Raw genomic sequence first — 22,149 nt, 5'->3', positions numbered from 1 at the left:
AGTGCATTTTAGTGTCTTACTTTAAAATTTTTAACTTTTCAATTTGAAAATAATTGATTTTAATTTAAAATAGAATTTCCATATACCTCTCGCCCAGGTTCCCCAAATATTAATATCTTATATAACCATAGTACAGTTATTGAAATGACATTAGTATTGATAAAATGTTATTACTCAAATTTAGTGAACTGTCCAACTTAATATCCCTTTTCTGGTCCAATATATAATAATCCAGGATTATATACTGCATTTATTGTCACACCTCCCTAGGGTCCTTTAACCCAAAACCATCTGTTTTTATCTTATGACGTTGATAGTTTTTAAGTGTTCTGGCCAGAACACTTATTTGGTAGAAAGTCTCTCAGCTTGGGTTTGATTCAACAGTGTGTTCTTTAAAATATCTTTTCATATTTCATCTAGCATGTCAGTTATTACAGTTGGCAGAGTTGTCTGAGGTTTCTAGAAATAGTTCTAACTTGATTTTTAAATTATTTTCTTAGACTATACTTAAAACACGAACATATTATCAAGTCAGAATTTTAAACAAATACAAAGTCTCTTTTTCTGTTCCTGTCATCGAGTCCACTCATTTTTGTACCTCAGTCCTTGACTATTTGCTGGTATGGTTACTGTCTTAACATCTCTTTTACTGTCCTTTCAAATCAGTCTGGTATCCTAAATGTTTGGCTTTGCAGTAGAGCCCTGGGATCTTTCATCCCCTACACACAGGTGTCCCATGAATTTGACCTTGTACAAGGCTTCAAACAAAGGACGCAGGCAAAGAAAAATGCTCTCTAAGCTTTGTTTCAAGAATTGTCATCACCATCATTTTAACATTCTACCATTAAAATAGTTTAAGACCCTCCCTGCTTGCTCCAGGGAAATTAGAAGAAAAAGGCATTAGTTCCAACTTTATTAGAGAACTTTTTAAAAGACAATATTTAAGGCAGTCATTTAATTCATTTAATAAAATCATTAACCATTTAATGTGTTGTAGTTGTAAATCAGCATGGTGGTTTTAGGTTTTGTGAGGTCTTTGTATGTCCTTGTGTGTCAAAGGAGAGTAAGGATGATGGGAGCCACATACAGACTTCAGCTCTGTAAAGGAGAAGCTTTGGAGTAGTAAGAGCTGACTGAAGCTGCAGGTAGCTCTAGGGCATTGTGTTTCCTGTTGGAGGGATACCAACAGGGATGCATGGAGCACAGGAGAGTTGTGGTTGTATCACAAATCTTATATTTTATATTGTCCACTTTAGAGGACATGGGGCATTATTTCAGTATTTTAAATAGGAAGTTTTTATATGTTTTAGCTTTATTTCATGGCACCATGTTGGCCATACATATAGTTTCTTCACTGTCTTGTCCTTGATTAGGAATGCAATCCCCCATTATGTTGCTGAAGGAGATACTGTCCTCTTGAGGCAGTCTCTCGATACTTAGGTCAAATAGAACCTGCCTGGCTGGTTTCCCCTACATGTTTTAATGTTAGATTATGCTTTTTATTTTTTTTCTTTTTTAGTTCTTAATGCTGAAAATCAGAAAGACATAAATTTACTTGATCAGCGTGAAAAGAGGAATCACACACTCTGAATCAACTGGAATTACATACTTCATGTCAGGATTGAACAGAGATCACTACGAAGTATTTATGAGGGGTTGAATACTGTGAAATGTACTAAGGAAAATATACATCTAAAGATGATTATTGTGGAGTTTTAATATGTACTTTATGTAGGAAAATGATTGTGTTGTAGATGGTTTTTTCGAAGTATTTATACTAAGGTATCAGAATTTGTCAGCTAATAGGTATGAGAAGATCAACATCAAAAACAGAACCCAAGTTCTCCAAGTATGGTGACAGTGGCGCTTAAAAAATTCTGGAATGTAACTTTGTTTAAAAAAAAAAATCAAAGCCTGTAGAAGAGTCTGTCTTCTGACACCAAGAGACCCACCGCACCTGAGAATTCTTCTCTGGTCCCTTTGGTGTCCCGCTTCACATGCTGTGCTGAGTGGCTGGTACCAGCCCGATATTTCTGTTCTCACAGGTCAGTGCTGAACGATTCCTGGCTTATACTCTCATGTGCTCACTTCTGGTTCCGACAGTGGCCTGGAGTACAAAACTGTTAACACAAACATCACTAGCAACAGTTTTGAACAAGTCTATATACAGACATTTTGTGAGAATTTTTTAAAAAACTTATATAACCTTTGTCATTAATGTACAAAAATGCTTCTAAGTGACTTGTAATTTGAACATTTGTGATCTATTTTTACTTTGCTTAGTATGTGCGGGCAAAGCAAAATCTTCTGTATTAAGTCCCTATTACCAAGAGCCATGAGTGGATTAGACTTTTGACACAACAGGGGCCAAACAAGAGCTGACCCTGGGGCCTGTAGCAGAGCACTGTGGGGGCATGTTTGCTGTGGACTGCCCAGTGCACCATTACAGGAAAAGGAGAGGAAGTTGATGTTAAGAGTATATAGTGTTACACAGGGGGAAAGTTTAGAAAGGCAAGAGAAATTAACAGTTGTTTTTGCCATAGTCTGTACGTTTGGCTTATGGTAAATGACTATCAACAGTGATTTAAAAATCAATGTTAATTTGAAAAGGACTAATCATAATTCACCTTGAGTTGCTTCTCTGTATTTCCAGTAAGTAGGCTCTTGCCACTTACGAATGACTGGCAAAGTCACACTAATGACTCTCAGGTCTTAAGGGTAAGTGGGTAGTGATACTTACTCTTACAAGTCAGAGGATTTGAGATGCAGGAGCCTCAGATCACCTGGTATAACCCCTCAACTTGAGAGGAACTGGGGGTCCAGAGAAGTTAAAGAACTACGCAGGCCAGACAGCTGGTGAGCTGGATGCCTGGCCCCTCACCTGCTCTGGACTCATGGTGCCCCTGGCTGGCACTGAAGGCAGGACCTGGTATGCATTCAGGTTAAGATCTCCAATGTGAATGTTACTCGTGTAGGTACCTTTTTACTTAATTGCTAGGATTAAACTTTTCTACCTGGAAAAGGCAACTAAAGGGTGTTAAAAATAGCTTTGTAAGATTTTATCTAAGCCCTTGTCCAACTTCTCTTTGTGTCTTAGCCTTCGGGTTGATAATCTCTCTTGCCTTTTCAATAAAACATCTATTCATTCCATGTTTAATCAGTGTGCATAGAGTTCTAAGAAACAAGACTGTTACAGTTCAGCTGCTTTGTTTTCCTTTACTGCCCTATTGGACTCCTGAAGAATCAGCTTGCAAATTATAGATTAAGAATGGTTTGCCTTAACCCTTTTGTGGACTGAGATGGGATGTCAATATAAATAAAAAATGACCACACTGTTTCCATCTTCATGTAGAGGCACCAAAGGCCATTCGTTCGGGAGGTGTGTACTGTGAGTAATCTCTCCAGTCATGCTTTCTTACCACCGGCTTACCTTGACATCACATAGGCAACCATTTATAGTGGTGTCATGGCTTTTTTTTTTTTTTTAAAGCAAAACAAAAACCTGTGTAATACATAAGTAGATGGCAAACCCCCCACTTTGGTCTTATGGTTTCATCCAAAATTAGCAGCTATTCCAATTTTTAATAGGTGTGAACTATTTAATTTACACCTTCCTCTGTTTTCTCAAATGGTATGTAGACAGGAATGTGAAGACCCACCTTTTCTTCTGCAGATGGGACTGCAGATTCCCTGCACAATACTCAGATTTCTTGAGTAATGAAAGCACTGCACATACTTAATGTACTTTTGTGTGATGGAATTTGACAAATAAACCAATACCTGTTAAGTCAGTGTGCAGTCATTAAATAACTAGATCGGTTAACTGGCATGATTGTTTTAATTGGTAGTAGTTGGTTAGCTATTTTTAGCAAAACCCAGAGTGGTGTAAGACAAGTGTGAATTCAGGAGCCTTTAAGGTCCAAGGGCTCGGTCTACCCCAAGAGATTACTATAAATAATTGATAGTTTATAGAACACTCAACAACTTCTAATCCTTGTCTCTGAATTTTACAAAAAATACAAAAAGATTCCATGAATTGTAGGGTTTTTTCCCCACATTGTTAGCTTAGATTTTGAAAATGTTCGTTAGTGTCAGAGTTGGGGAAATAGTTTGTGTATTTAAATGTTTGTGTACGAAGCCACTCTCCCTTAAAAACTGGCTTATAAAATTCTGATGATGTATAGATTGAAGGATACTCAAAGTTGGTATCATCACATGCACTCTTGAAAAAGCTAAAGTAAAATGCTTCCATCCTTGTTGGTGTGCCTGTGAAACACATCTCTGGGAAAGTTAAAGGACTTGAAATATTTTCTTTAAATTTATGCATAAACTTCACGTAATATGTTTTATAAACCAAGGCCCTAGCCAGTTGAAACAAATGCTTGTTTTCCTATCTTTACTGCTTAGAATAAAATGATACCATCTAATGTAGAATAAAAACCCACGGCAGCATGAGCCAGGAAGAGGAATGGGCAGCAAAGGAAGGGTAGGGCCTCTGGTGCTGGGCACTTACAGGGTACAGGTGGATTTAAGTCTGTTTTTGAAGGCAGCAGATACTGGAAAGATCCCCACTTGAAAACACTGCGTGGGTTAAAATGAATATTTAGCAGTGAACAAAAACTATGCCACACTGAAACCTAACCCTAAAAATTAACAATCTATGCATTCCTACCTCTTGAATAATGTCACTAGCAAACATTTTGCATGTTTTAAAGGTGCCAAAAGGAACAGTTAAAGGATGGTTTTTAAAAAACCTCTATATTCTTACAGGTATATAATTTAAGACATCATGACACACAAAATCACAATCCCCATGTAATTTAGTCTCCCTAGATAGTTTAGAGGTTCCCCCCACCCCACATATTCCCTTTTAAATGTATTTTACCAAAACCCCATCCAAATGTTTGATCGTTTTTGAAACTTTTGAATCTGTTTGAACTATTCAAGAGTAAACACCTTCAGTCCTTAACATGCATCAACAAAGTGCTGTTGTTTTTCATTTCCAGTAGTGCATTTTTTGTCAAGAAATTTATTAACCTTTACAAACACTATTTTCACTCATTCATAAAAAAATGATTTATGATTAAATCTGTAATAAAACCATATAACATTCATCACTGCATCAAGCCCAGTTTCATCCATGGAACATAACAAACCACTTTAAAACAGCAGTTTTCATTCACGTCGTATAAGGCTGTCAAATTAAAAGTATTTCTTATAATAGGCTGTTATCCAAGAAATCCATTTCACTTCGTGTTATGTGCTGAGACTGACAGATGGATCCCCTTAGAATCTGAAAGTAGATTCTGCCCCTTGATGTCCCCCCTTTCAGTGTCTTTCAAACAAGTTTCACAACAGGAAAGTATTTGTGAGCAGAGAAATCAAATTCAGGAGGAACCTGTAAAGAAAGGCAGAAAGTAAACAAATGTATCTACAAATATTCAGACAGTACAGTATTTTAGTTTCTCGCAATTTTGGAGGTAAGGCAGCACAAGAGAGGAAAAAAAAAACCTGGTTTAATGACAAAGACAACAGGAACTAACCTGGAGGGAAAACAACAAACTTATCTCTGGGTTTATGAAAGAGAACAGTTAACAAAGGCAAATGGACTTAAATCACAGGGAAGGGTGGTGGGTCAGCACACTTTTTAGTTCCTGGGTCATGGATAGTACTAAGCAATGAAACCGTGTCTAGTAAAGCACGGCAGAAGATGAGGAAGGCAGATAGCAAGCCGCGATGGGAGTCGACAGACAGAGGTACATGTAGTGTGCCAATGCTCAGCAGGCACATGTTGATAACAACATCAGTAAGGGAAGCTGAGAGAATTTATCATCTCTCAAGCCATTAAACAAAGACTTCAATTACTGAAGCATTCACTTTTCTAAAGGCAGACGACTTTTTAAATATCTCTCCCATAATAAATTTGTTTTCACACATTTTCTGTTTTACTCTTTTACTCATTCACAGTAATTTACACAAGGGAGGGAGGGGAATGGGAGGGAGGGGAATGGGAGGGAGGGGAATGGAAGGGCAGACTTTAGAAATTTTAAGTCAATAAATCTCAAATTTCAAAGCAAAATGGCAAGCTCTAGTTACTTTCTGCCACTGAACCTCTTATTTTTTATTTTCTTTTAAGATTTTATTTATTTGACAGAGAGAGAGGTAGAGAAAGAGAGGGCACAAGCAGCAGGAGCGGCAGAGGCAGAGAGGGAGAAGCAGGCTTCCCGCCGAGCAGGGAGCCCCATGCGGGGCTTGATCCCAGGATCATGACCTGAGCCCAAGGCAGCTGCTTAACTGACCCAGCCACCCAGGCGCCCCTGAACCTCTTTTAAAGGGATGATTTTTGAATGTTTTACCTTTTTGTAATATTTGTGCATCTTATTTTTTAAAAAGTTCTACAATAATTTAACACCCATTTACTTTCCCCACAATGCGCTTACCTTAGATTCCTTTTTGTGTCCTCCTGCCAGTAACTTCATGACCACAAAGTTGGGTTTGGCAACCTTTAAAATTCTATTGACCTAAACAATGAGCAACATTAAGCTATCAAAACATAAAATTCAGAGTCAAAATGTCTTTATAAGATAGGAACTTCACATAAGGTAAATGTTGATTTTTTTTTTTTTTAAGATTTTATTTGACAGACAGCAAGGGAGGAACACAAGCAGGGGGAGTGGGAGAGGGAGAGGCAGGCTTCCTGCCGAGCAGGGAGCCCGATGCGGGGCTCAATCCCAGGGCTCTGGGACCATGACCTGAGCCGAAGGCAGACACTTAACGACTGAGCCACCCAGGCACCCGATATTTTATTAAATAAAGGCAACTTAACAACACGAACAGACATACTTTTCCGTGACCACAGAGCTCTACTTTGGTCAGCCGGGCCGCCCTGGAGGGGCCCCTGGGTCTCGCTCTCACTAAGCCTGAAGAGTGTCCGGCTGCAAAGACAGCAGCAGAGCACTTGGGGTGCAGACTACGCAGCTAGAGTGCTTGCACTTCAGGTACTCGTCATGAAACCTCTGGCAAGTTCTCTAGGATCTCTGTTCCCCAGCTGCTTCATCTGTAAGCGTGGGGACATTAACTTGACTCCCATGCCCGCACAGACCTGCTAAGAGGATTACTAAGTGAGCTAATCCATACTACGAGCTGAGAACCACGCCTGGCGGGTAGGAGGTGTCCTGTGTTTACTGTCACTCCTGACTACGCTTGGCCGAAAAGTTTCACCTGAACAAATGAACAGCAGAGGACTGGAATGCTGCATTCCTCCTAAGAGGGAGTAATGTGCAACCTGAAGAAAAAAGCTCCCACTACTCCTCGTTGCTGACTGACCTCTCTCCAGAAACACACCTCAACACAGGTTTGGAACAGCTTCTCCTCAGCCCCAGATAACACATCCGCCTATCCGGATGACAACTCCGTCTAGGCCTCCAACAGGCACGTCCCAACCTGAGCTCCTGACTTCTCGGTCCAGTCTCCCACCTGCCCCTGCTCCACCTGCAGCCCTCTCCACTGGTTCCATCCACCCAGGGGCTCAGGCCCAAACCCTGAAAGTCCTCCTTAACTCCTCTTTTCCTCACCCACATCCAGTCCATCTTGCTTCAGATCACCTCCATGGTCCACACCATCTCTCACCAGATCACTGCTGTGGGTACCTGCTCCTACCTTTGCCCCTACCACAGTCTATTTTCAGCACCAGGGCCAGAGTGAACCTTTACAACAAAAATCCAATCTGGTCACTCCTCTGCTCAAAAACCTCCCAGTGGCTCACCTTGTTCATCGTACTCCAGCCACATCAGTCTGTGCCCTTGGGGTCTTTACATGTGCAGATCCCTCTGCCCATAGGGTTCCATCCCCAGTGGCCATGCAACTTGCTTTTTCACCTTCTTCAGAGATTTGCTCACAGACCACCTTAACTTAAAAATGCCTAATCCTCCGCTACCTCGCTACTCATAGTATTCACTATCCCCATTCCCAGCTTGATTTTTCATAGTCCTTATGACCTTCTAATATACTAGGTAATTTATTTACTGTCTGCAACCTCCACCACCCTCAGGAGGGCTGAGATTTGTCTAGTTTTCTTCATTAGTTTTTACCACAGGGCTGGGGACATATTAGGCACTCAACAAGTATTTGTTGAGTAAACAAATTAAGTTCATGGAAAGAAATATACCATCTATTATAGGTACCTTCCTCTAATTTTTACATTCCCCCTTGTATTTTCTTTTATTACATGATTATATAGAACAAAAAGTCATCTCTCTCCTATCCCTGTTTCCCAAGGCACTAGGCTCCCCTCCCAGGAAGCAAACACTGTTATCAATTCTTACATAATTCTTACATCTCTTTCTGAAGATATATTATACTCCTATAGTATTTGCACACATACTGAGTTCCTGGGCCCCTTCTGATTGAAATGGCAGCATACTCATCGCAGTTTAGTACTTTGCTCTTTAAACTTCTTATATCCTGAAGAACATTCCATTACAGTATTTAACAACCGTCCTTTTCAAGACTACACAGTATTATATGATGTATCATCACTCATTTGACAGTCTCTGTTGAGGGACAGTGAAGTTTCCTTCTTTGCTATGAGAATCCTGCTGCAATGAGGACTCCTGCGTAAACCACTTGCTTCCCTCACTGCCCACACGTGCACGTGTTAGATAAATCCCAAGCAGCAGCACTGCTTGGCCTAAGCATCTGTGCTTTTTTAACAGTTACTGCTATTAAATTCCCTTTCATGGAGGTTGTACCAAGATATACTCCCCAAAACAGTCTGAGTGTTACAGGCAAAGCACTCTCATTTGTGGAATCCATGCATGTCAATATAATCAGGCATACAGCAAACTGTGAAAGCAACAAGAGGCTGCAACTCAGTATTCTGCAAGTTCCAAGGTCTGTAGAATAATATCTCAAAATAAAGTCTTCGAACAGTAGGCCTGATTTTAAATGGTCAAGTGGAATAAGGTTTTTACTTCCTGTGATAATTGACCAGAGCATTTTTCATATTTTTAAGATTTATATAATTAGATTTTAATATAGTAAACTATACATTAAAATAAATTTTAAATGTCACCATTTCCGAACTGTGGATCACTCTTGGATCCTATTTCTGTTCTGCCTACACACTTTATGGTTCTATGTCTTAATTTCTCTTTGCATTTATCTCTAAATTTACACAAAGGAGCTATTTGCTTTCTTTCATCAGATAATTTAAGTCTTGCAAGGTTAGGTTAGCAAAGCCATTTAAAATCCTTGCCAGAAACATGAGGGGCTTCACTATTAATACTGTAAGGTTCATTTTTATAAACTGTCATCCAATAGTAAGATACCTATTTCCCGCCAAGCTTTTCCTCCAGAATTACTGTGACTGCAGTCTTACCTCATGGTCTGGGTTTGGGATATTTTCCAGGATCATTTTTGCCTGCTGAAAGTGCTTACTAGCTGCCACATACAGTTCTGGAGACTGAGGAGGAGGGCTGTATTTATTGAGGTCAGACATTTCCTAAAAAGGGGGGGAAATACTGTATTATTCAAAACATGTTTAATATGAAAAACTCTAAAACAGCTTTTGTAATTAAAGAATTCTACCTGATTCACGATTCATATAGAGACACTAAAGCAAACACTCAGCATATGTCCCTATTTTTCCCTACGTAATATTCAATTCCCAACCTTCGTATGCTACCTCATATTATCCTCATACTTAAAATAACTCTTAATGGGATGAGTGCATCCAAAAAGAGCCAAATAATTTTCACACTAATTAAAGCTGCTGTTTTATCGCCTTGTTGCTGGCCCAATAATAGTCTGATTTGACTATTTTAATGAAATGGCTAGGTACAAACAGCCTATCTCTAAGGTCTAAGACTATTTCCTTTACAATTGCTTTAATAAGCAGAGTCACCTTGAACTGCAGATAGTGCACCGGTGGTGGTGTCATTACACTGTTGAATGGAGCAAATCTGTGCTCGTATCGAACTTGTTCACTATCAAGCTCAAACTTGGGTTTTCGTACTTTGCCATCCATGTCAAATGCTACCATGGTCTAAAAGAAAATGAAAGAAAAGACTGTATCATTTTGAAAAAGTGAACTCCTCATTAGTACAGAATAGAAACAGCTATTTACACAGAGTTAAAACAATTTTAAGGTTCAGAAATCAGGAACAGGAAGAGAAAAACTGGCTTTAGTATTTTTATGTCATGTGCCATATTTACATAAAAAATTTTCAAGTTCCAGTGTTTAATCCATTACTATATTTCCCAGTGAAACTGTACCACGTGCACATTATTCTGCTATGACACATGCTTTTACAGTTGCTTGAAACCTTCCAAGTAAAAGCTTCTAAAGAAAAGAAGTCATATATAATAAAAGCATAGGTCCTGTTTCTCAAACATAAGTCCATGTTCTGTTTCATATATTTTAACATAAGTTGTCTCAAATAATTTCTTGAATTGCCAAGTACAGCTTAAGAGTTAGCACTTGCTACCTCGTGAAAATGCTTGCTTTTGCTTAAGCCATTCATTGTGGAGCCTACCCCCTTCCTAGTATGCTCCTTACACAAACCTCATCTCTTCTAAGAAAACTTTTCTGATCATGAATCAGAAATAAACTCTGCCTTGTCTTATTACTTGTGTCACACATGTCACCTGACCTGTCATTACCTAGACACTTAGACCTGGTATCCTTAAATGTACTCCGTAGAAGATACCTGACACATGGCAAGGGTGTTAAATTAGTACTTGTCTACAAATACTTGCTAAACAAAATTAATGAAAACTAGACTGGAAAAAAAGGTAATTTAAGCAGATGGTTAGTAAACACAAAGGTAAAATTAGAATCTGGAAAGAATCACAGAAAAGAGTCCATTTTAATTAAACTATGTAACAGCAATGTAGTTAAAAAGCAAAAAGAACTTCATTTGTGACGACTTACTTTAAACATTCCAGCACACATGTTCTGATATGCCTGGCTCATTGTGATCTCTCGGCTCAAGGGGCGAACTGTAATTAAAAAGAAAATTACCCACACTCTTTTCCCCCTCCTCTTGCATTACTGCAGGAGAAAATCTAATTAAAAAAAAAAACTTCTACCTTGTTTACTAAAATTAAAAATTCAAAGTTTGTTCCTACAGGTTAAATTTTCTGGCCCAAATCTACAAATAATAAAATAAAACTGAAAGCCTTTTTAAAAAGCCATATTCCCTAAATAAGTAATACCATAAAATTCTAGTATGAAGTAATTTTAACTTATTTTGAATTCACCATGCAGACTTAATTTCTGAATTAGGAAACCCATGCATATAGTCATTTAAAAACCCACCCAAACTGTTGAAATCCTAATGATATACACAGTAATATTTTGTAACATTTGTAGCAATATCTGTACCCTTCCACTACTGATCAAGAGAGCAGTGCCTCTGAAACATTTCTTTCTCCTCCTGGGCTTTGGGTGTTACACCAAGGCCCTCTGAGATCACCGTTCTGTGCCACTGTAACAGCACAGCTCCAGATCGACTCCCCTCCAAGTGGTCAGCCTTCTGTCAAAAGATCAAGGGTCTTCTGCTGCCTTGTTCCTTGACTTACCCTACTCGCACACTCCATGTGGCCTACTTCTTCTTGTCCTAAGGTCCTCTAACACACAGAATAGCCAAGAAGTAAAAGAAATGCAAGGGAAGGCACCAAAGAGGCTTGTGTCACTAACACTGGGACTCAGTTTATACCTTATACTTTCTGAAGAGAAGATGGGCAAGAACTGAGATGTAAGGACTAATTCACCCATAACAAGGCATAGGCAGCTCTCCATCTACTTGTAGAAATTAAAGTGCACTCCAATGTTTGTTACTTCTTAAATTTAAAAAGAATCCACGGTACCTTTCTTCTTTTTTTTTGTTTTTTTACTACTCCGGCCTTTCTGCTGCTCTTCCATGATCCTTTCCTCTGCCATCTGAGAGCCATCAGCACGACTTAATGTAGACATCAACCATGCATAAAGGAATTCTGAGAGATACCTTCAAGGGTACCAAATGTTAGTTAATGGAAGATGTCTACATGAGATAGCTTCATCACCACAGGTATTGGTATTAATAAAGAGATACTTTTAATACTGCTTTAAAAGTTAAAAAAAAAAAACCCAAAACCCAGATTATCCAATTAGATAACTGATACATTAGATTTTACAAGAAATTAGCACTACACATGAGTAACTTTTCCTTTCTTGTAGCCTTATATTGCTGGACAATGCTGAAAAATGCTTAATTCCTACAATGATACGCATTTTACAATTTTTCAAAAGACTTCTTGATAATTATATTTATGTATGTAAATCAAATGAATGCACACTAAATTGTTCTTTTTTATTATATCAGGACACATTTCACCTTAGCCTATTAAGAAAATATTTCATTTTCCCATTAACTGCAAGAGAATGCAAATACAGAAAAAAATGTAAAACTGTAGGCATTATACCAAAGCATTCTAAAAAATTAAGAACATTCAAGCTTATAATTTACTTGAGTTTATTCAATAAATGAAGTGTGAAACAGATTATTCCACCTGATACTAACTTTTCAGAAGCTTAACCAACATTACATTCTCCTATGCCCAGAAAAAGTGGTTCAAATCTAGGATATGAATATATATAGTTTATAATATAACCCATAATAAATAAAATTAAGGACCACTATTACATTAAGCTAAAATCAAAGATTAGAAATTTTATTATGGGGGCGCCTGGGTGGCTCAGTGGTTAAGCATCTGCCTTCAGCTCAGGTCATGATCCCAGGGCCCTGGGATCGAGCCCCACATCGGGCTCCCTGCTCAGTGGAGAGTCTGCTTCTCCCTCTCCCACTCCCCCTGCTTGTGTTCCTGCTCTGTGTCTCTCTCTGTCAAATAAATAAATAAAATGAGCACATAATGCCTATTTCCAAAATTCTCCAAAAAGTTGTAAGGCAGGTTACAATATTAAAATGCTGACCTTCCCACCAAAAAAAAAAAAAAAAAAGAAAAACAAAGAGAGAAAGAAAATTTAAAGCAAAACAGTAACTAGTCAAAAGATACACCTGAGGATAAACATCGTTCCTTTTTGTTGTAGCAAAACAAAAGCCTCACAGTCAATAAATCAAAACTGTACTGGCAAAACACAAACAAACAAAAAAACTCTCCAAAACTGCCTGGAATGGCTTAGGTGCTGTGTTTTAAAGCTAAACTGAGCACTATGCAGAATTCCTGGCAACTAAGGCAAACTGGGAAATATATTTTTATTAAAAAAAAAAAAAAGGCAAATAGTTCACATGAAGAGAAAATAATTTCTGACAATGAATTTAAGAAAAGCGTTTAGAATATCCTTTTACAGGGTACAAATGAATTTTTCCCTATTACACTACAAAATCTGAGGGTCTATATCTTAACGAAAGGATTTCTACAGGGAATTAATGCTGCTGTCTTCCAAATATCAAACACAAGGATAGATGAGTGAAGGATATAGTTGGCACAAGTCAGGCTTTTCTTGTCAAATATCAGATATCTCAGTGAGCTTTTATTAAATGCATTATCAAAATTAATACACAATTATATCTAAGGAGAATCAGAGTACAGTATTCTAGACCAGTGGTTCTCAAATTGTGATCTCTGGACCAGCAGCAGTATCACCAGAACTAGTTAGAAATGCAAATGACTGGTCCTATCCCAGACCTACTATACCAGGAACTCAAGGGACCATGCCTAGCAAGTCACCATGATGCACTTGAAAGTTTAAGAATCAGTGTTTTCTACTGTTCATTTTTAAAGGGCCCACATGCTTTAGGAATGATTATATTCATGAAAAATAACAACAACAAGCTTATCTTGTGAAAATGCTGGAGGCCAATCTATAATTTTGAAATTGAAAAGCAGTTAAAACTAACATGAAAGTAGACCACAAGGGTATTTATAGGCAAAAACTAAAATTTCTTTCATTAAAATGTAATGAATCTGCTCAAATATGCAGACACATTTCTAATGGAGTGTTTATGTGATTATCATTCATTTGCTGAATTAAGAGCCCAATTCTTTGTGCCAAAAAGCATATGAAAATTTTATTTTGAGGAATCAAGAGCACAAAGGCTTCCCATTAGCTGCCTCAAACCTCGGAGACAGAACTTGAGCATGTTCCCCTACAAAATGGTTTGAATACTGCGTCTACTGTGAGTTAATAACAAAACGTATGCCAAATAGCTATATCAACACCTGTTGGTAAGACTTGTTACCTACATAAATATTGGAGAGTATACCAAATAATATTATTCTCATATTACTTTAGTTCATGTTCAAATTCAAGTTTCATAGTCAAAAGAGTTATGTTAGGAGCCCTAGCAGCCATGATAACAAAACCATGTCAGTGTGGAAGAGAATTACTTTCCTTCCTTCATAGCGGCGACTCCAAGGGATATACAGTATCTTAATTTACTATGTTAAATAATTCAAATATGAGTTAAAAAGATGAACCATATTAAGATCTTATATACTAAACTTAGCTGTTTGCCATGAGCAACACTGGTTAATCTTATTTTAATAAATTACTACCGTCCTTGGCCAGACTAAGAAAAAGATATATTGGCTCTTAATTTATTTTGTTTCTGTGGCAGCTTTCCCATGTGTAAAGTATTTCCAAACATCCTCTTACTAGGTTTCTTCATCTCATCTTCAAGTGAAAGTGAAGAACTACTGGCTGAGGATGGTGAGCTCTTATCAGCTCCTTCCAAGCTCCTGAGATAAATCCCCAGGGCCGCAGTTTGCAAAAGTTATGTTCCCAATGATAATTTTAGCCACAATTTCTTCTCTGAGCAAAGATCTGGTTCAGATTTCGAACTTTAATTCAGTTAAGTACATGCCACAGCTAGCACCTAGCGTCACTGAAGTCAGGACTAAATCTGTGTTAATTTTTCTCTCTAGAAACAGACAAAAGCTCTTCAATTAATCCATTTACTTTGGAGCCACTTCTATTAATTTTTAAATAAATATTCAATGGCTGGAAAAAACATATTTGTATGATGTTACAGCACTTAAAGATGTTCAAAACGATCTGGCTCTAATTTTTAATAGATATTTTTCAATTGTCCCACAACTAAAATTAAAATACATTAAATAAAAAAGTACCCTGAAATGATATTCTTTTCTAGAGATGCTCTCTCAGATCTTATCTACTCTACCCACCACCAATTTTAACTCACGTTGTTCTCTTACCAATATATGTAGTAGTACTCGTGCATGCTGTAGAGCTCCAATTCAAAGCCACTCAGAAGATACTGGATCATAATTCGAAGGTTATGATAAAGGACCCAGGTACCTAAACAGGCCAAATGTTGCCTTTGGGGTTCCTGTTTCAACAGCATAGTGTGAAGGGCTGCATCAACCTTCTCTGCCTATCAGAATAAAATGTCGTAACATTGACTTTCTTTTCAAGGTAATGAGAGAATTAAAAAAAAAACAAAACAACAAACAGCTAAAATAGCATTTAGGCAGAAAATGTAAAACTTGTCATGTAAAGAACTCATACTTTCAAAACATTTTTCGTTAGATTTAACAGCGGATAACATTTACATAAACAAAAATACAAAATACTGACTTCAGGTCTCTAGTTATGTTATCAATTAATATTGCTGCTTACAAATTAAAATTTTTATTAGAATGTGAATTTGTTATAAAACTATAGTTCTACATATATTTTACAATTTATTCTGATTATCAAAGATATTATATATATATAATCTCAGTTTGGATTATTGTTCTTTTTGTAAACTCTTTGTTTGATACATGAAACTGTTACACTGAAGTTAAAAATAAATTCATCACACTGAAAAATTAAATAGTCAAAATACCATTCCAAAGAATTATTTTTGAAAAATCAGATCAAGGTACGTGAGTATCTTAGTTGGCTCTTACCTCATCCTGCAAGGTAGCGAATTCCTCAAGAATATGACCGAGCTTATCTCTCTGTCGAGCCCTATTATGTCCATGGATCTGAATAAGACTACAGAAGGGCTGTAATACACACACAGTTTGTTAACTGTCAATGTAAAACTACTTGACACTAAATAAAATTAACATTCCAAGTTTTCAAACTTGAGTTTAAGGGGGAAAAAAAACCTGTTGATGTAAGAATCAGGACTGTGCATATTTCTTACATAGGCATTTCTTTTTAAGGAAACTCAACATGAGAATTTATTAAAAGCCAGAAGAAAGTGGCTGTTAATGAAACTTGCTTTCATATGGCAAAAAAATCTTACTTTGATCTTTAGTTATCTTCCCACAGTTTCAAGAGAACGGTTTCTTTTCTGCTTATTTCACGCTATAAGCCAATGTTCAAGGGTGACATTTCTGTGCTGCTTTAAACACACCAGAACAATTACAAGGCTTGAACCCTGAATAACACAAGGGTTAGGGGCACTTATACCCCAGTCAAAAATCCATGTACAACTTTTGACTCTCCAAAAACTTAACTACTAATAGCCTACTGTTGACTGGAAGCCTTACTGAGAACATACACAGTCGGTTAACTCCTATTTTGTATATGTATTATATACTGTATTCTTACAATAAAGTAAGCTAGAGGAAGGAAAATGTTATTAAGAAAATCTTAAGAAAGACAAAATGCATTTATAGTACTGTTACTATATTGAAAATCTGTGTATAAGTGGACCTGTACAGTTCAAAACTATGTTGTTCAAGGGTCAGCTGTTATCTAGAAACCCTAAGGTTCTTCTGTTCCTATTCTACATCATAAAATAATACTTCACTAATCAGACAGTACTGAATGATAGTATGCTCTAAGAAATACGAATTAGAAGGTATAATTTTAAATTTGTACAGTTTGACAGATATTCTCTCACTTGATCAATAGCTAGCCTCTAAGAAGTACAGGGGCAGTATTAACACCTCACTTTTTAAAGACTGGGAAGTGTATAGAAAAGTAAAGTGATCTGCACGATAATAAAATGTTAATGATAAAAATGAAATCTGGCCTTTTAGTTCTGCTTTCACCATCCCACGCTGGCTTCCTATATATATGTATATATATATTTTAGTAACTGGAATTAGGCCCCCCAAAACTTGTGCTTCAGTTCTCCAAGAGAAATGTTTATATAATTAAATAAGAATGATTTATGATTAATTTAATCCACTACAAGATTTGTATTTTTTCCTAATTACCTGAGATTTGAAAAAAATTTGTGATCTTATCTACATTAATAATTTTAATTTTATTATATTCAAATAGTACAAAAAGAAGGTATCTGGGACTGTTACAAACATTCCTTGTTTATAAGATCAAAAGTAGTTTTTGTGCCCATTTACAAAAAATGTGTACAACTTGTTCTGTTTCTGTGGTCCCTGGGGGTTACAGTGAAGACATCAAAGGTGCCTCAGTAGCTAACAACCTGCCAGGAAGACTTGAGGTTAGAAAGCTATCTACTTGAGTGTAAGAGGAGACAGAAATGTTTTATTTATTCAATGAAAATGAATAAGAAATGTTAGATGAAAAAAATAACACAAATTAGTGCTACTGAAAGAATTACACCCCACAATTTTTAAAGTATCCATCACAATGATCCAAACTGTAGTTCTTACCCGAACACAGTGAGTAACAAAGGAGTCAATACAGTCCTTAGCCTGGTGATTATTATATAGGCAGCACCTGTAAGATAATACTCATTAAAATCAAACTATTTGGCCTATAAAAAGCAGCAGTGGTTACTATAGGTGCTACCAACAAAGACGGTGGGAAAAAGAGAAAATGGAATCAAATACATTACTAAATTAAAAACTAGCATTAGATTAAGAAATATTACTGTGTTATTCACATAAATGTACACTATTTCCAATTCTTTTCAGTTCTGTATTTGGACAGAGTTGGATCCAACGAGATCAAATTAACATGAGAAGAAAAATTCCAAAATGCCACTTTTTCATGACCCTACTGCAATGTTATTTTTCTACAACTGACACTCTCATGGACTGTGTAATAGTAATTACAAAGAAAATACTGTACAGAATCCTAATTTTTTCAAGATGTACCCACATTTCCAACCACTGGCCAAAATCATCACCTATATATTTCTGGTACCTCATCGTCTATCCTCATGAAGTGGTTTCCTTGTGTTCCTTATCTCAGTTAACAGCATCACTTCTTGACTAAAGCCCTCCTGAGCACAGTCTGGGAGGATCTGCTACTTGCCTAGCCCTGGAGGAACTACAGGGGCCGGATAGATGGGAAGATTGTTTTTTTCTATCCCTGAGGTGGGAGGTCAGTAGTCCTTTGCACCTAAGAAGATGGGAAAAAGCAAAGACTTTCCCCTGGCACACTGCAGGAGCAGACAATGTACTACTCCTCAGTGTCTGCCATAACTGAACAATCTGACCAGAACCTCAAAGATAAACAGAGCCATAGTCATGCAACGGAAAATGATAGTGCCTGCAGCAGCCAAGTGAAAAGAAATGGTGGAATGCCTGGAATAGGTGGTGGCAAGAGAAAAGGCGATCAAAATAAAACTCTTAAAAAAAAAAAAAAAAAAAAAAGACTTTCTGGATCCCAAAATCAGGCTTTTCAAATTTAAACATTCAAGAGAAGACAGACACTCACTAAAGCCTTGAAGGTCAAGAGGAAGAACTTTCTCACATCATGGCAAAAAACAACAAAAGAGAGAAATATATATAAATATAAATAAAAGAGATAAATATGAAGAATATGGAGAAGAGATGTAAAGACAATATATGAGGGGCTCTAAGAAAAAAACATGAAGGTGAAGCAATAATTACATAAAAAATAATAAAGGATAATTATTGATTGGAAGACATGAGGCTTTAATGACTGAGTTTCTGAAATGATTAGCTGAAAATCACACAAGTACATTCTGGTAAAACCTTTAAACTCAAAAAAGAAAAAGAAAAAAAGAAAAGAAACTTTAAAATCTTCCAGAAGAAAGTGTCAAATCACTTATGAAGGAAAAAAATAACCAGATCAGGATCACATTTCTTTCTTTTTTTCTTTTTTTTTTCAGGATCACATTTCTTATCTGTAACACTGGAATTTTAAACAGTGGAATAACAGGCGTGCCTGGGTGGCTCAGTCGGCTAAGCATCCGACTCTTGGTTTCAGCTCAGGTCATGATCTCAGGGTTGTGGGATCAAGCCCAGCAGGCTCCATGCTCAGAAGTCTACTTGAAATTCTTTCCCTCTTCCTTTGCCCCTCCCCACGTTCTCCCTCTCTCCCTAAAATAAATAAAATCTTTAAAAAAACCAGTGGAATAACACTTACAGATTATCATGCAATGAACTTTGTTATATATACAGTCAGTTCTTGATATTCATGGTAGTTCTGTTCTTTAAAGTTGTGGTGGACACTGAATTAGACAATACAGAAACACTGCTGCTAGGGTAAAATACAGGGTTAGTTTCCTGCCAGCCTCTGGTGATGCCATTTTCATCAACTGATCACTATATAACTTGTATTTTAAGATGCCTTATGTAATGTACATTGCTGATTCATTAGCAAACTCAGGCCTGAGTGAAGCTTATCTAACACACATACTCTCTCTGAAAGGCACACTACAGCCTTCTTGTGCTGAGGAATACTAGACAGCACATCATTACACATGGAGGCTATTTGAAACTATGAAATCACCATAAAAAGGACAGAAATGTGGAGACTGTGGTATCTAACGGAGCTGTTTACAGAGCTGCCTTGTTCAACACTGGGTGACTCATTATTTTGCTGCTCTGCATATGTCCATAAATTCAGCGAGAGTGGAGCAAATACCGATTTGAGGGTTACAAATACATTTTAGCAAGTAAGCAAGATTTGCAAATATGGAATCCTCAAACAATGTAGGCTGAACTGTAATTAAACCTAAATGGCTAACAATAAAAGTGCAAAAGGAGGATTGTTAAATAGAAAAGGAAAAAAAGCAAATTAGACATAGACACTATTTCACATACATCAGATTGTCAAAAATTCTGAAGTCTGATAATGACGAAGTCCAAAGTCTGGGAAAACTAGAATTCTTATACACTGTTTTCTGGCATACAAATTGGTTTAATTATTTCAGAAGCAATTCGGCAAAACTAGTAAGGTTGAAGATGCACGTATTCTATGATCAGCAATTAATTTCAATTTTTGTTTTTTCTTAAGATTTTATTTGAGAGAGAGATAGCGAGAGAGAGAGCACTAGTAGGGAGGAGAGGCAGAAGCAGGCTCCCTGTTGAGCAGGGAGCCCCATGTGGGGCTTGATCCCAGGATCCTGAGATCTTGACCTGAGCTGAAGGCAGCCACTTAACCAACTGAGCCACCCAGGCACCCTTTAACTTCAGTTCTAAGTATATACAGCACATGTGCATAAGGAGACATATTCAAAAAAGTTCACCCCAGTATTTTTTTTTTTTTTTTGAGAGAGAGAAAGTGCACAAGCTGGGGGTTGGGGGTTGGGGGAGACGGGGAAAGAGAGAGAGAATCCCAAGCAGGCTCCATATTCAGTGAGGAGTCTGACACAGAACTCAATCCCATGACCCCGAGATCAAGAGGCAGACACCCTGAGCCGAAATCAAGAGGCAGACACCCAACCAACTGAGCCATCCAGGTGCCCTCAGCACTGTTTTCAACAGCAATAAATTAGAAACAACTTAAATGTCCAATTGTAGAGAAACAACAAAAACAAACTATGTTCAAAGGGTGGATTTTAATGAATGAAGTAAGTCTGTGTGGATCAAACTGGATGATTTCAAAACCCTATGCTGAATGAAAAAATCATGTTGCAAAAGGATGTATACAGTGTGACATTTATGTGAAGTCTTAAAATATATAAAATAAATGGATGTATCATTTCCGGATACACATATCTGGGTGAAGCATACAAGTATTCATAAGAGTGAGACACAAACTGTAGTGCAATGGTCACTCTAGGAGCAGAGTGGGAGTAAAGGATGGAGTCGGGGAGGATTTGAAATTTTTTTTTGTAGGAGTAGTTCTCAAAATGTGGCCCAGGTTCCCCGAGTCGGGGTGGTGACCCTGGGATACTTTCCAGGGGAATACGAGGTCAAAACTATTCTCACAATAATGTTAAAATGTTATTTGCCTTTTGCACTCATTCTCTCACAAGTGTATAGCAGTTGTTCCCAGAATACATGGCATGCAGTATTACAACAAACTGAAAGCAGAAGCAGGTCAAAATAATCCAGCTATCTTCTATTAAGACAGAAAAGAGATTTGCAAACATGTAAAACTGCCACTTTTATCATAATTTTTCTTAAAAACAGTTATTTTCCATAAAAATGTTATTTAGATTAATGTAATGGGTTTCTTATTTTTAAAAAATATTTTTAAAGTATTGTTTTAATTTCTAAAACAGTAGGTAGCAATATATATGACCTATATAAACAAAAGCTACTTGAATCTTTAATAACTTTTAAGAATGTAAAGGTGTCCCAAGACAAAAAAGCTTGAGAACTGCTGATTTAGAGGTTAACTCTACTAATTTAATTAGTTTAAATTAGTGCTCCTTGATACTCAAGCTCAGCTCTACTCTGGGACCTTATAGATATTGCTGTCAGGAAGCCCCACTCCCCTGATTCTACACAGCTCACTCCCTCAGTTCACTCGCATGTATCACCACTTGCAATAGGCCTTCCACAACTATCACGCCTAAGAGAACCATCTATCCCTTTATCTTTCTACAAAGCACTTATCATGACCTCACATTATGTATTTATCTACTGTTCAGTCTCTCCCAGTGCACTGGAAGTGGAAGACACACATATTCTATGATCAGCAATTAATTTCAATTTTTGTTTTTTAAAGATTTATTTGAGAGAGAGATAGCAAGAGAGAGAGCATTAGCAGGGAGGAGAGGCAGAAGGTATGTTCTTCTTTTCCCTAGAACCCAGAAAGGTGCCTGGCAATAGCAGGTACTAACTTACTGTATTTATTACAAAAGGGAACTGATAAAATTTATTAATTCATATAAATATACATTAACTAGTTATCAAGTTTTATCAATCCTCCAAAAGGGGAATTTATAAAAACCAGGTAAAAATGTTGCTTAAAATGGATGGTAGTATAGGTAGCTGTCACAGTTTATACATCTGAGTCTTTGATATATTTAATTATAAATTTTAAAATAACTT

General features: G+C 37.1%; 2 protein-coding genes across 8 annotated transcripts in view; one reads left to right on the top strand and one right to left on the bottom strand.

Annotated features, from left to right (window-relative positions):
• Positions 1-3,787, top strand: part of GOLM1 (golgi membrane protein 1) — a 52,754-nt gene extending 48,967 nt beyond the window's left edge. The window contains exon 10 of the mRNA XM_073880654.1: positions 1,520-3,787. Coding sequence (XP_073736755.1) covers positions 1,520-1,590 — 71 coding nt within the window. The 3' untranslated portion in view covers positions 1,591-3,787. The remainder of the gene's footprint in view (positions 1-1,519) is intronic.
• Positions 3,788-5,009: 1,222 nt separating this feature from the next.
• The window catches only part of NAA35 (N-alpha-acetyltransferase 35, NatC auxiliary subunit), a 107,470-nt gene continuing 90,330 nt past the window's right edge, over positions 5,010-22,149 (bottom strand). For all 7 annotated transcript variants that reach the window (XM_025851625.2, XM_073880688.1, XM_025851627.2 and 4 more), the window contains 9 exons: positions 17,602-17,668; positions 15,919-16,017; positions 15,220-15,398; positions 11,872-12,008; positions 10,934-11,001; positions 9,905-10,045; positions 9,380-9,502; positions 6,441-6,521; positions 5,010-5,398 (listed from right to left, as the gene is read on the bottom strand). In XM_025851625.2, coding sequence (XP_025707410.1) covers positions 5,339-5,398; positions 6,441-6,521; positions 9,380-9,502; positions 9,905-10,045; positions 10,934-11,001; positions 11,872-12,008; positions 15,220-15,398; positions 15,919-16,017; positions 17,602-17,668 — 955 coding nt within the window. In that variant the 3' untranslated portion in view covers positions 5,010-5,338. The remainder of the gene's footprint in view (positions 5,399-6,440; positions 6,522-9,379; positions 9,503-9,904; positions 10,046-10,933; positions 11,002-11,871; positions 12,009-15,219; positions 15,399-15,918; positions 16,018-17,601; positions 17,669-22,149) is intronic.

Source organism: Callorhinus ursinus, unplaced genomic scaffold, assembly GCF_003265705.2.
Source record: "Callorhinus ursinus isolate GAN/ISIS: 27379988/994484 unplaced genomic scaffold, GSC_fseal_2.0 scaffold39, whole genome shotgun sequence".
Lineage (NCBI taxonomy): Eukaryota > Metazoa > Chordata > Mammalia > Carnivora > Otariidae > Callorhinus > Callorhinus ursinus.
The sequence above is the reverse complement of the archived record's forward strand: the minus strand, read 5'-3'. Positions and strand labels throughout refer to the sequence as shown.